This window comes from Onychomys torridus, chromosome 10 (assembly GCF_903995425.1).
Source record: "Onychomys torridus chromosome 10, mOncTor1.1, whole genome shotgun sequence".
NCBI lineage: Eukaryota > Metazoa > Chordata > Mammalia > Rodentia > Cricetidae > Onychomys > Onychomys torridus.
In genome coordinates this window covers 29,840,543-29,855,247 of record NC_050452.1, presented here as the reverse complement: position 1 = coordinate 29,855,247, position 14,705 = coordinate 29,840,543, and the positions used below count along the sequence as shown (strand labels likewise).

At 52.2% G+C, this 14,705-nt stretch overlaps 1 protein-coding gene across 3 annotated transcripts in view; it reads right to left on the bottom strand.

The window, feature by feature from the left end:
* Window positions 1–2,892: 2,892 nt before the first annotated feature.
* The window catches only part of Acox3 (acyl-CoA oxidase 3, pristanoyl), a 33,213-nt gene continuing 21,400 nt past the window's right edge, over window positions 2,893–14,705 (bottom strand). For 2 of the 3 annotated variants that reach the window (XM_036201112.1, XM_036201113.1), the window contains 7 exons: window positions 12,048–12,170; window positions 11,417–11,530; window positions 9,776–9,891; window positions 8,742–8,916; window positions 8,067–8,134; window positions 7,337–7,423; window positions 2,893–4,796 (listed from right to left, as the gene is read on the bottom strand). In XM_036201112.1, coding sequence (XP_036057005.1) covers window positions 4,677–4,796; window positions 7,337–7,423; window positions 8,067–8,134; window positions 8,742–8,916; window positions 9,776–9,891; window positions 11,417–11,530; window positions 12,048–12,170 — 803 coding nt within the window. In that variant the 3' untranslated portion in view covers window positions 2,893–4,676. The remainder of the gene's footprint in view (window positions 4,797–7,336; window positions 7,424–8,066; window positions 8,135–8,741; window positions 8,917–9,775; window positions 9,892–11,416; window positions 11,531–12,047; window positions 12,171–14,705) is intronic. The other variant, XM_036201114.1, reaches the window with a different exon arrangement.

Here is a 14,705-nt window from a genome sequence, read left to right as displayed (position 1 = left end):
ACCTTCCAACTGAGACCTGCAGACAAAGGGGGACAGCCAGGTCAGTGAGGCCCCCAGGACCTAGTGCTCAGAGCCTCAGCCTGCAGCTGTCCTACCCCTTTGCTCTGCAATACTCACGGGCTAGTTTCGGTCTTTGCTCTGTGATGTCCCACTGGCTGGCTCAAGTTCAGGTCCATAGAGGCGGCACAGGGAGGTAAGGGGCTCCTCAGAAGCAACGAGGCCACTCCCATCCCAGCACTGGAGTCGGTCTCTATGGCTTACCCAGAAGCCCTGGGCTTACCCTTAGCTCTGAGACAGTGACCAGAATCCCTTGAAATTTTATCTTATTTCTCACAGTGCCACCCAAACCCACCAAACCGTGAAGCTAGAAGAGGTTTTCTACCACTAGATACTGAAGTTAGTCTATACACATGCCTCTAGCAAAGGTCAAAGGGTATTCCAATGTCACATGATGACAACACAGAGAAATAGAAGGTTGAAATCCTTGGAAAATCAGCCATAGGGCTGGAGATACGGCTTAAGAGCACTGGCTACTCCTTGTAAAGGACCTGGGTTTGATCCCCAGTACCAACATGGCAGCTAACAATTGTCTGCAAGTCTAGTTCCAGGGCATCTGACACCTTCTTTTGACTTCTGTGGGTACCAGGCAGGGATGTGGTACACAGAAATGCATGCAGGCAAAACTCCCATATACACAAATAAAATAAAAATAAGTAAGCCTGAAGAAACAGCCTGAGATGGAAAGACGACCTTCCTATAAAGACAGACTTTCTCCTGGCATTGGCCTGTCAAGTAAGCAGAACCTCCAAATGAATCCCAAAGAACCCTTTGGATCTGTGAGCTGGAGAAGTCAAAAGCTCAATTGCCCAAGGGATTTCTGAAAAAGATAAGAGATGAGCCTTTCCTTGCCACACTGAAAACAGAAAGTTGAGGACCAGAATAATGGAAGCAAGAGATGCTAAGAGGCAGGCAGGTCTCCGAGGTCCAGGCCAGCCTCGTCTACACAGAGAAATCCTTTCTCAAAAAACAAAAACAAACAAACAACAAAAGAGGGGGCAGCTAATGTGACCAGGACAATACAACACAGAGGCACAGGAGCAGGAGAGTGAGTCTTACCTTCAACAACACGAGAATTCAGGCCTGTGCATGATTCAACAAGCTGGCCAGCTAAGTCCATCTGATCCCTACCTCACACCACTCCCCTGTCAATAAATCCTGAAATGTACCCAAAGACAAATTCATGAAGATGAAAATGATCCTGGCCTGAGATGAATTCCGATGAGTGACTTCCAAGGCTGGAGCATACAAGCTTCCTGGGCTTTCAAGGTAGAAATAGTTCTTACTTAAAAGCTTATGCTATTTGAAGTCAAAATGAGAAAGCTAACACATTGCAAGGCAAACGATAAATGAAGGAAAAGAATTTACAAAGGCTGTCTATGGTTTTCTACTTTCCATATGTAAAAATGCTTTACAGATAGCCAGGTGTGGTGGTTCACACCTTGAATCCCAGCATTTGGGCAGAGGCGGGCAGATCTCTGTGAGCTTGAAGCCAGCCTGTTCTACACAGCAAGTTCCAGGATAGAGTGGGCTATGGAGACAGACCCTGTCTGAAAACAAACCAAACTAAGAAACAATTTACAGATACAACACTTGAGTTTGACTGCTCCCTTAGACAAAGAACAAAACCGGGAGCTAAGGGGATGCCTCAGTGGGAAAGGGGCTGGCCACGGAAGCATGGAGATGTGGGTTCAGAGCCCCAGAGCCCACATCCAGCTGTGCATGGTCGTGTGTTTACAGTCAGAGTTTCTATAGCAAGGTGGCAGGGAGAGACGCATATTCACCTGCTGTGCACAGCGGCTCTAACAGGGTGGAAAGCCAGGACTGACCCCAGAGGTCATCCTCGGACCTCTACATGTGCACCAGGGTGCACATATACCTGCACTCACACACACAAAATGCACACGCCCCTAAATATTTTCAAAATAATCCAAGGACAGGTGCCAGCACAGGGCAGCAAGAACAAATGAGGATGCGTTGTGAGGTGAGAGAGGACATACCGGAGAGCCACTGAGGCAGTATCAAGGGCAGGTGGGAAGGTATGCCGGCTGCTGAGGAATGCTTCCACCCTGAGGACATGAAGTCTCCTGCCTTCCTGGGGAAGCCGCTGGGGAGGAGGCTGACCAGGTGCATCTCTTGCCAGCCTCTGACTTGGGAGCTCTCACCAATGTGCTGATGTTTGTGCTTACACAATGCAAGCAACAAGGTGCCTTTCCTTACGTGAGACTGCTGCACAGCTGGCAGGCACAGCTGGCAGGCACAGCTGGCCACTGCTCATCCTGTCTCTACTCTTCTATGGCAACTTGGTATCCAAAGTCCTACAGCAGAGGGTACGGAGTGAGTCCCAGCAAGCCCCTTCTAAGAGCTAGCCTGAGCTAGCCACATGCAAGGACATAATAGGTGTGTCTGTGTCAGCAACAGTGAGATCGGAGTACAAGCTTCTAGACTCAGGTCTCTCAGGAAGAGGCTGATAACCTTGGAGGTCCATGTGGCTTGGTGGGGGAAACAGCCACACCATCCTTTCAAGTGGGAAAAGGTACAACCCCCCCCCCCCCCAACACACACAGCATCCAATTGGATGCAGGCTAACATGACACCTGGTGATGCAGTCAGGTGATGATGGAGATCCCTGGGAGAGGCAAGAGGACCACAGGTCACTTCTACTGCTCCAACTTGTCCTGGGTGGAGGGAACTTGGCCAACAGCCACAGAGAACAGACTCTGTGCCTTGTGACCAAAGAAAATGAGTAAGGTGTGAGGTCGCCAGGAACGTGTTTTCTTTTTCCAACTCCACTGTTGCCTAACAGCACCCAGACACAAGAGGAGAAAGCAGGGCTTCAATTTCAACACTTTATTGCAATTATTCAAGTTTTTACTGCTGTTTATAAATGCTTCATTTTTAAGGGACCTTTACAAGTTTGTCTTAATAATGTGGCTCCTGCCCACAGGCCTGTTTCACATGCCACCAGCCTCACCCTCAGAACAGGAGTGGAGCGCATGACTAAGGCTACAGGCTTCATCCTTGCAAGTCATGTGATGCCTGCAAGCTAATAGGACATCCATCAAATTCTGAGTGTCCAGAGAGCCAGTCTCTGCCCCAGGGACAAAGACATACCCAATGGGCGGAAAAGAAAACACACACACACCTTTTTAAAAATCCATCAAGTCCACTTTGTGCCCGCACATAAGCTCTTGGGTGTGTGAACATGCAATAGGGCATGGTCAACCCACCAGTGGTCACTCTTAAAGGAAAACTGACCCTTCCTCCCCCAGAAGTTATCACTGCTGATACATTTTCTCTCACTTCAAATCTGCTGGCACCAGAGCCACCAATGGAAGCTCTGCGGTCAGACTGCTTCACCCCGGGAACACGTGACTTAATGCCACACGCTACTGACCTTAGTCACTTCTGTGACATGCTGGTCAGCCTCCACTCAGACAGGATAGTAAACCAAGCTCCCACCCAAAACTATGGTCAGGTGGACAGGTGGCTGAGGCGACCGCTGTACGGCATGGGGGGAAAGCACAAACCCCAAGAGCTGGCAGGACCCAAGGAGACCTGAGACTTAGTCCTCACTGTTGGGAAAAGCCACAGGTCCAGGGGGAGGGGATCATCTGTGAACACATGGTTCCCATGTTCCACAGGGACTCCAGTTGGCGGTCCCCAGAGCCTACCCAAGCCACTGGGCTGGAGTGGAACTCTGGGAGGGGGCTGAGCCAGGGCGGGGGCGGGGGGTTGACCAAGAGCTGAAGAAAGAGGTTTGGGCTCAGCAAGCACCTGGGGCTCAGAACAGCCCATCAGAATGGCTAAGAGTATAGGATCCTTCCTACAGCTGGAAGGGATGGCAGCATGGCCCCCACAGCGTTCAGAAGCACTAGGGTCTGGCTGTGGCCATGTGCCAGGGTCATGCCATGTGTGAATTTGCTGAGGGACACTCGGTGGGGACAGATGGCACTGGGCATTGCCCCTGTTTTAGAAATAAAAGGACTGAAACCGCTGTCACCCAGTCACTGACACAGTGCGGCTGTCATGGTGAGTAGGCTAGATGTCCCTACCACCATGCCCTTCCTCTGTGGGAGCCCTTCCTCTGTGGGGCACTTCCTCTTTGGGGGTACTTCCTCAGTGGAAACTTCTGGTGCCATCAAAATAAATAATAAAGCATTTTTCCCATAAAAACCTTCAAATGATGTCATTCTCATGGTCCACGGTGCAGATCTGTAAGTGACAAGTCCACAGAGGTACGGCCACACCACAGAAGGGTTAAATCATCAGAAGGCAGAACAGAGAATAGAGCTTTGCAAAAATCTCCCACGGACCCCAAAGTTCCCCTGAGCAGAAGCCTTCATTATAAGCCCTGACGTTTCCTTCCTATCTGTATCCCAAGACGGCACGGATAAAATCCTTCACTAAAATCCCAAGACCCCCAGGGAGATACACTGTGCAAACTCCCTGACCCTGCACATGAGACATGACCTGTCCCCATTTGAGGATGGGGATGAGAAGTTGACTAGTGACCCAGAAGAGGCATGGTGTGCGTGGTTTTCAGCGTGGGTGTCTTGGTGTCCTGGGTCCAGGCCTCTGGATCAGCTTTTCTGCTATGGCCGCCTCTCCCACCATGCCTACAGCTGGGACTTCAGCCTGCTGGCCAAGGGTTTGTTGGTAGTGAACTCAGGCCACCAGGTGGCACGCTCCAACACACCGTCCTGCTGCAGGACAGCTGCCCACAGGTTTTTATAGAGCTGTAAGGAGAAGCAAAGGGCAGTAACTGGCAGAGGTAAGTGGCCAATGTGATTCCCTCTGGTTTTGTAAGGACAGGAAATACCCCACTGTCACTTTTTTGGAAATGTTAAGATGATGTATGTTTAATTTATACAAGCCTTTAATTTTTTTTAGTAGGAAGTAATTAAGGAAATTTAATTATAAAGTGCCATAAAAGCATTTCTGATGGGAACCATCCCCTTGTGAGATGTTCCTCCCTGGGAATTCTTTGTCCATGGTGGCCACCCCTATATCCACATAGGCTCGTTGCCCCCACCTGTACCCTCACCTCCCACATCTTCCAGGACATGTTGTCTTCTCTGAGACCTGTCCCCCAGCTACCCTACAGCTCAGGATGCACAAGCCAGGAAACCAGGGCAGGATTGGGGGCTTTGGTCCCCATTGGCCCTAGTAGAGTCTTAGCTGTTCTTAACTACAGTTCCTCAACAGAAAACAGGAAGAGTGAATGCTACCTAGAAGGAAGGTACAGATGAGACCTAGCCAGATCCTACACCTGCTGCAGACATGGACACCTTGGGCAATCAGCTAGGGCAGAGCCACAACAGAGCAGATGGCTCAGAGGGACCCAAGGCACACAAGCTGCCCTCCGGCACTGCGGACCTGGCCTGCTCCCCACAGAGTGTGAACTTGACCACATTTTACAATGCTAAGCACTGTGCTCTCTCAGATGCCCAGCTGAGTTTGCACATTGGAAGCCATGTCTACCTATGAGAGCTGGGTCAGAGCACCACTTCCTTGTGCTGGGAGTGTGTAGTCACCCTGCCAGGCACTGCCTCAGGCTACGAGATGAGCTACAGCACTCAGCCAGAAGTCCCTCACCAACTAGGGACAGCTCCTCTCCACCTCCAGCAGTTCCAGAGGGCATGTACTGCAGTTCCTTCTGCAGGCGACAGGCCCCTGCATGGAGTGTCCTACAATACAGGTCCTTCTTGCAAATGCCTGAGAAGCCTGTCTGCCTGGAGGGAGCCAAGGGAGGCAAGCCCCACTCCTTGATGCTCTGTCCATACCAAGTCCTTTGTCCATCAACTCTAACACCAGGGCCCAGACCTCTGCCTGTGACTGGCTCTGCAGTGCCTGGGCCACTTGGCAGGCTTCTCTGTATCCTGGGCTCTTAGAAAAATGGCGTGGTAACACAGTGGGCCATTGCCCTGCCTGCAAATGCTCTGATGCACCTGGGAACTCTTTGCCCAGCCCCGGCTCATATCTGCTCTCTGGATGCCCACACCAATGCACATGCAGCCTGAGTGTGCCAATCTTGGGGTTTAGAACACCCCCCGACAGGCCCCTCATAGGCTTGTGAAGCACTGAGTCCAATGCTCTTGAAGACAGTGGGTTCCATGCCCTCACTATTGCCCTCCATCTCACAGGCGGCCACCATGGTCCTGGGGTGGGTAGGAGTTAAATCCATCCCACAGCTCACAACCACCAGACCTCAAGCACATGGCTGGAACACCCTGCAGTGTCATGTTGTCAGAATAATGGGGGCGTAGCCCCGTGGGAAGCAAGGTACTGTGAGCGTCTCCCTACATGGCCATCACTTTGTGGTAGGGTGTCGCACGGGAAGTTACTTCTGAGCTGGCAGGGCCACCCGGCAGAAGAATGGATGTTTATTTGTGTGAGGGAGACAGAGATGACAGGGCTTAGGCCAGGATGAGTGAACAGAGGGTGATGGGAACCAGCCTGGCGCACTTGAACAGAGGGGAGAATGGGGTCTGGGGTTGGAGGGCCAGAGCAGCACAGTATAGAATGACAGAAGCAACATAGGCAGGCATGGCAGGGCTGGAGGGTGCAGGGTGCAGGGCGCCTGGCTGCTGGCGGGTGGGACACCCTGTGGATTGAGAGACCTAAGCCCACGAACTGCTTCTGCACAAAGCATTCTAGAAGTTGGTAGCTAGTGGGCATTAGGAAGTTAAGTGAGGACTGTGGGGCTGTACAGGGAGGCACAGTGGTGCAGCGGCCCCCAGAGTTGGGATGGCCAAGGGGTAGTCAGCTGGGGTGGGAAGGCAGGCTAGAGGAGAAACTGAAGATGCTCAAGGCTTTAAAACAGGGAAAGCAGGGCTGGAGAGATGGCTCAGAGGTTAAGAGCACCGATTGCTCTTCTAGAGGTTCTGAGTTCAATTCCCAGCACCCACATAATGGCTCACAACCATCTGTAATGAGATCTGGCACCCTCTTCTGTGTACTAAATAAAAATCTTACAGGGCCAGGGTGGCTAATGGTGGGACGAGGAGGCTGAGACCTCAGTCCTCACAGAGGAACTGTATGTCACCCCAGGGCAGCAGAGGGACTTCCCGGTTCCATAGGGTAAAGGGCCATCAGGAATGGGTACCCAAGACTACAGAGCAAAGAGCTGTGACACCACCTGATTTCTGATGGAGGGTCCCCAGAAAGCCCTCCAAGTGTGACAAGTTCCAGGAAGGCATCTAAGACTGCTCTCTACCTTAGGACCCGCACAGACTCCAGCCAAAGCCTCAGTGGCCTCAGGGGGCACTCCCCTTACCTCACCATCAGCTCTGCCAATTGGGGAGCCCAGAACAAAGTCAGAAGGGGCGATCACGTCCACCAGAGCCACCGCATCATCTTTCAGCTGTTGGGAAACAAAGTCCGTCCACTTGGCGACACCCTACGGTCTCCAGGGCAACCATGGAGTAACAGAGCCACTCAGCTGGTTGCTAGAGTACACTGGAAACCTGAGCAGGCGCACAGTGCTCTGAGGCCTCACGGTCTCGGTTATGGACTCCCTGGGTGTGTGTTTGCATATTTCCACCATGTCGCCATTCACTCAGGACGGCCAGCATTTGCTATTGCAGCAAGGCTGTGAGGCTGGCAGAGGTGATGAGTGCAGCTTGTTAGCATGTCCCCTGAGGCTCATCCCCGCCTATGGCCAATCTGGCCACTGCTGTTCTGAAGCAGGAAAGGAAGTCTAGAAGCCACAGGGGCAAACAGTGCTCCTGAGCTCCTGGGAAAGCTATCACACTTGCAGTTGTTCTGTGACCCCCGCTTCCTCGCACAGACTATTATGGAGCCCCACAGAGCAATCTGCTGTGGAGACGCCCAAGGGTTTTCTTGAAATGCAAACCATTTTTTTCTTCAAGTAACTCCTGCCAATCACACTGAAGTTTAAGTTAACATTTGGGTGATGGCAGAACGTGGGCAAACAGCCTCAGGATAACGGTGGGGACCTGCACAGTGCGGACATAGAGGATCCCAGCAGAGGTGAGGCGACTCACCTGCACACACAGTGCCAAGATGGCGTCCTCCATCGCTCTTCCTGCTTGTTTCCCAGAAATGTAGCCACCTGCAAGCACAACCTTGTCAACACCCCTCTGCCCTGTGGCCACAGCACATCAGAAGTGGCTTTTCCACTCAGCCCCATTAAGCCTTTTGGCCAGAGGTGTCAGGGTATCACTGCACTGAGCAGCCTACTGTGATGTCACGGAAGAAACCTGCTGGCTCAGGGCCAGTTCTGAGGTGCCTTGCTCCCGGGCATGTCAGGCCTGGCTAAGAAGCTGGGAGGGAGGCAAGGCCCTGAGGCTCGGGGCTGGGTGGGATCCTACCACAGGAGGAACGAGGAATACACAGGTAGGCAGGTGTCGGCGTCAGACTACACAGGTGTCCAGACGTACTGCCAGGTGGATGTGAGGAACTGGCAGCCAAGGGGGTCATGAGGTTGTGGGGTGCGGGGCATGCAGGCCTCTGAAGCCACCAGGGGACAGAGTAGGAGACCCACCCTGCCCCTTGGTGTCACCTCAAGCCCACAGCAGTCTTCCTGTAGAAGCTCTACAGTGGTCTGTGCAGCTGGGAATATATTGGTGACAGGAGCTACATTTGTGATGATTTTCACTAACGAGAAAGGTACCTGGTCACTAGGCCTTCTCAGACTGGGGTCTAAGCTCCAGCCTCACCTTGGTAGAGCAGGGCCATATGCTGGTTCAGGGACCACAGGCTGTAGAGCATGCCAAGCCGCCTAAGCACAGCCTGCAGAGATGGAGGCACGCTGGAGCTATGTGTGTGCACGTGGAATCGCTGCACCACAGTGAGCTCTAAGAAGGCCAGGGCCAGGGGCCGGCAATAATACACCTGCAAACGGAACAGAGGCTTGGTGTGTGCTGGAGGCAGCCGATCCCTACGACTGTACAGCTAAGTCTGGTATGAAGAGAGACTCCAGGGAACCGTAGACTCAAGTCCACGTTCAAACACTCATCCTAGGTCGGTACTGTGAGACTAAGCAGTATGGGGATATAGGGCACAGGACCTGTCCTCTGGTGTGGCTAGGGGTGGTGTAGGAACACGGGTCCTACTGGACAGGACTAATGCTACATTGTTCTCCAGGGCTCCTGAAAATGCAGAGCCCCTGTTCTGATATTGCATGTGAGAATGGTGAGTGGCCACAGGTCCTGTGGGATCCCCTCTCTAGACACAGACTGGTCACCTCCCTAGGGAGGCTAGCTACCAAAGACCCCTTGGGCAGACTTCTCTGATAACCAAACCGATTTGATGACTGACTGTCAGAACATCTTTCCCTGACCCCAGTGCACTGCCTCACCGAGACTTCTAAATCCACAGGGGATTAAAATCCACACATGTGCGGCTTGACTGTGAACCCAAACACAGGCTGTTTCTGGGGGTGTAGGGGAACACCAAGCCAGGACAGAGGGATAGGAGGGGTGGGCTAAGGAGCCACTGCCCCCACTGAGGGCCCTTACTGTGGGCCCATGTCCCCCCACCCAACACCCCACTCCAGCTGCTGTTCTTCTGGATTCCAGCAGCCACTCTTGGCACGGCAAACACAGTACCTTTCATCTCTCCCACAGGCGGCAAGGCTGGTAGTAATGGCCTTACAGGGTGGAAGGGTAGGGCCTGCAACTGCCCGGACGCTGACATCTCACAACTGACACCAGAGCAAGCAGAACAGATGCAAACTGGGAAACAAGCCTACCTGGCTGTTGTTTCTTGCTTCAAAGTCACTGCCTCTACACTTTTTCTCTTGACAGAATTTCTGATGACTCTCTTGGAGCAGGTAGCAGACAAGCCAGCGGTATGCTGCCAGGGGGGCTTTGGAGGGGACACAGGAAACCATTGAGAACGCCTGTCACCACACCTGTAACCCTGGGCAGACAGCACTGCTGGCCCTGTGAACCCTGGCGGTCTTCATGAGGATGGCAGAGGACGGGCAGTTTTGCAGCCAGGGAAACCCAGTACTGAGGGTAGCTGCCCGAGACCCTCTACCAGGTGGAGTTGACAGGGTGGGTGTGACTGACAGCATTTCCACACTGTCATTGCAGCTTTGCAACTGCAGGTCACAGGGCCACTCAGTCAGCTGAGACACAGTGACTGCTCTTTCAGGGGCACTGAGGCCGACATGGGCATCAGAGTGCCTAGTTACCAAGGATGGCTAGGGGCTGAGAGGATGGGCACCTTTATTCCCATCCTCAGCCTCACTGGTCAGCTAGAGGGATGCAAGTTGGCACTTGCCCTGCCCAGACCTCAGCCTCGCATGCTGCTCCCTACAAGCTCCCACTGGCAGTAGAAAGCCAGCTCCAGAGGGGAGGACTGAGGTGGGTTGCTGGGACCTAGCCAGCCAAATGGCAGAGAGGCAGAAGCGGGGCTTATCCCTCCTGCCACACCTGAGCTGACTTCCCACATGACTCAGGCAGGACACAGGGCACTAGTGAGTGCAGGCACACAGGCATGGATTGGAAATAGGTTCTGACCAGCTGCATGGTGGGGTCTATGCTCTCCACACCCTACATGCAGAGGGAAGCTGCAGCGGAAAGGTGGGATGCTGTGACTTCAGTCTCAGGTGTTCTAAGGAGCAGGTGAAGCAGGGCTGGGGTCTAGGATGGTACACCCTTCTCAGGGTCCTTCCAGGTGTGGTACAAACAGGTGGTCCCCAAATGTCTCCGGGTTCTGACCCCTGTGATCAGCTTTATAAAAAGGGTCTGTGCAGGTGGGAAGAAGTAGCTAATAAAGGGGTCACCCTGGATTAGGGCAGGCCTCAAGTCCAATGACAAGGGTCCTTATGTGGAGACAAAGGGTATATTGTGACAACAGAAGCAGAGGGTGGAGTGTCACGGCCACAAACCAAGGGTGCCTGGGACCCTCAGGATCAGGGAGAGGCAAGGAAGGAAACTTGATTTTGGACGTCTACCTTTACATGGTAAGACAGTGGATGTCTGGTCCTTTCAATACCCAGACAGCCTCAGGACAGGATCCAGGGCTGCCTGATGGCCCCCCTTGAACCTTAAATGTCATCCGTAGCATGTAAAACACCAGCATCAACTTCTGGAGGCCACAGCCGAGGCTGGGGTACTGCCCATCCATTGTTAGTACATGAGGTTCACTATTTCCCAAGCTCCTCCCAAGGGATAAGTCCTGGGCAGCAGGAAAGGTGGGTGTCACAGACACCGTCCCAAGACTTATGGTCAGCAACAAAACCAAGGAAATACTGCAAGCCAGAAAAGCACCTGCCCCCATCAATGGTCACCCAGGGGTAAGTGCCACAGTCCCTCCCTGTGGCCAGATGTACTCCTGGCAGGAAAAGGAAAATGCCAGGCAATGGAGGGGAGAAGGCTAGTACCTGCTGAGTCCAACCAGTCAGCTTGGCTGGAGCCCATGAACTTCTGGCCCAAGATTCCAGGATAGGCTTCCAGGAAGTCCACACTCTTGAGAGGGCTTGTGAAGGCAACTCCGTCTAGAGCACACACTTCTGTGACTTAGGAGAAAGACAAGGAGCCCCCACCCACAGAGCCTGGCCTGCTAGCTCATCCATCTCTGGCTAGGTGCCTCCATCTGCCTGTTACCAGGTGATGTCCTTTATTCACCCTGCAGATGGCCCATCTTTGCTTTAGCTTTTTATTTCTGAGATAGTGTTTTGGTTTGGTTTGGTTTTGGGAGACAAGGTTTCTCTATGTAGCCCTGGCTGTCCTGGAACTCACTCTATAGACCAGGCTCGGCACGAACTCACAGAGATCCGACTGCCTCTGCCTCCCGAGTGGCAGGGATTAAAGGCGTGCGCCACCACTGCCAGGTGAGACAATGTCTTGCCTCAAGTCTAACTTGAGATGCTCCCTCCTTGGCCCCCTGAGTACTGAGATTATGGGACTATGCCACCATGCCTGGCTTGAGGACACGTCCTGACACAAGCCTGGAATCCCCCAAGACTGAGAGTCCTGTGCCTGCTGAGCTCAGCCTCCCACAGAGGTGCCCACCTTGGAGACGGCGTTCCAGGAAGCTGAGCAGGTAGTTGCTGGTCTGCTGCAGCAGGACGTTGTTGTCACCTTCATAGGTGCAGTTTGGATCATTGTCATCTCTGAGGTCACCAAGCCGATTCACTGAAGGAGGAAAAAAAAGACACACTGTCACTAAGATGCTCTGAGAGGCGGCCCTCCCACAGGCCCACCCAGGCAGGGACAGGAAGTGCTCGCCTCCCTGCCCCTTGGCCCACATCTGCTGGCTGTGCCCTGGCTGTTCCCCAGCCTTAGGGAAGAAAAGTCGCCTCCAGGAAGGCTGTGGGACAGCACAAGAACACTCAGTACAGTTGGTGGCACTAAGGACCTAGGACTGCCACCTTCCTGCCTGTTGGGATTACCTGAGGAATCTCCTAGCAGAGCTTCCCCAGAGTGTGGGGACCACTCCAGAGACAGGTCATGGGGCTACTCTTCTATAGCTAAGTGAAGCCTTAAAAAGCCGATGTCTAACCTGAGATGGCTCTTACGTTCATACTATCTCCTGCTATGCAAACAGCTGGGGCCTGTGCGCACTTCGTAAGATGTGCTTTGCCCAGGGCCTGCAACCCCTCAGCCCTTCCTCTGATGGAAAACATTCCCTCTGAGGAAGATGGAAGAGCCAGCCCAGCTCCTGGCTCCTCCATGCTACGGCTAACACACGAGGTAAAAGTCTGGGGTGAACTCCTGGGGAACCAGATAGCTGACACGTAACATTGATGTGACTCTTTACATTCCTGTTGACTTTGGTCCCTGCATCCTGGTAAGTCATGAGCCATGAGTCAGTCAAGTTTGTCTATCGTGCTTCAAGATGTAATTTCCTTATTCTATTTAAAATCAGAACACGGCTAAACTGTTTATGTGTTTTTGTGAGTTGTAACAACAAATAAAAGCCCTACCGAGAACATTGCAGAAAGGACAAAAACATGTACACAACTAACTCAACACATGGCCATTGCGAGTCAGTGCCAGTAAGAGAGAGTGTGTGGGGGAGTGGAGGCCAGACCAGAACATGCTGTGTGGCAGGGGCAGGCTACTGGGAGCATCAAATCCAGACTGTCACAGGAACATGCACAGCTCCACAGCAGCCTGAATCATCTCTCTGGCCACTGAAGGGTTGGCAGTTCTGCACTGTCTGCATCACCAGTGGCCATCTTTGAGCAGCTAGCTATTAGTCATTTCTGATGTGAAGAGCAGAGGTCCTGCAGGTGAGTGGCAGAGCATGGAGGTCAGAGTGACCATTCTGAATTAATTGTAGAGAAGTATTACCAGGCCACTTCTCTGCTATGATACAGTTAGTAATGTATACTACAGTGCTATAGGCCAGGCCTTCTAATCGGATATATGCACTAACTCCTTGGAAGAACCCACATGCTGCGTGTATAATTCCACCAACTTCTAATAAGAAAGCTGAGACACAGTTGCCTTTAGCCTACCGGCTATGGGTGGGTTAAGACTTCTTTTGGTCTTTTCTGTGTCGAACACAGATTGCAAGCCCAGCGCCACTTAGAGATCTTTGGCAACAGTTAACTCTGCAGCTCTCACACCATTAAGCCTGTATGATAATGAGTATTCAGAGATGGGTAATACCTGGAGGGTGATCACCAACCTAAGACAGAATGCCTGTGTGGCCTGGATAGGTGTCTCCATGACGGGTAAGGTGACCTGCTGACATCCCACACAACCTAAGTCAAAAGCTCATTTTTTAGTAAAAGTGTGGGGGGGAACCTGTAGGTCCCTGGCCCCCATTTTGGGTAACTGTTGCCTTGCTTGCTGACCTTGACCTTGATATCCTCCCTATGCTAATTCCCTGTGAGATTCCACCCTCCTGAATGCTTAAGGGAAGCTCCTTGTCTAGGTATCCAGCATATTGGGTGTTAACAGCTTAGATGCAAGATTGTAAAAAATCAGAAGCGGGGTTGAGGATTTAGCTCAGTGGTTGAGCGCTAGGCAAGCGCAAGGTCTAGGGTTCGATCCTCAGTTCCACACACACATAAAAACAAAAAACAAAAAAAACAAAAACAAAAAAAACAAAAACAAAAACAACAAAAACAAAAAAACATCAGAAGCGAATTTCTGCCCTCCGGGCTTCTCCCATTATGCTGTAAGCCTGTATTTAAGACTTCCTCCCTCCTTCAATAATCAGCATTCGGCATTCAAAAAAAAAAGAAGAGGAGGAAGAGGAGGAGGAGGAGGAGGAGGAGGAGGAGGAGGAGGAGGAGGAGGAGAAAGAAGAAGAAGAAGAAGAAGAAGAAGAAGAAGAAGAAGAAGAAGAAGAAGAAGAAGAAGAAGGAAGAAGAAGAAGGAAGAAGAAGAAGAAGAAGAAGAAGAAGAAGAAGAAGAAGAAGAAGAAGAAGAAGAAGAAGAAGAAGAAGAAGAAGAAGGCATCAAGATCATGATGGGGAAACCCACAGAGACAGCTGACCGGTGCTAGTTGGAGCTCACTGACTCTGGACTGACAGCTCGGGAACCTGCATGGGACCAAACTAGGCCCTCTGAATGTGGGTGACAGCTGTGTGGCTTGATCTGTTTGTGGGGTCCCTGGCAGCAGAACCAGGACTTATCCCAGGTGCATAAACTGGCTTTTTGGAGCCCATTCCCTATGGTGGGATACCTTGCTCAGCCTTGATACAATGGGGAGGG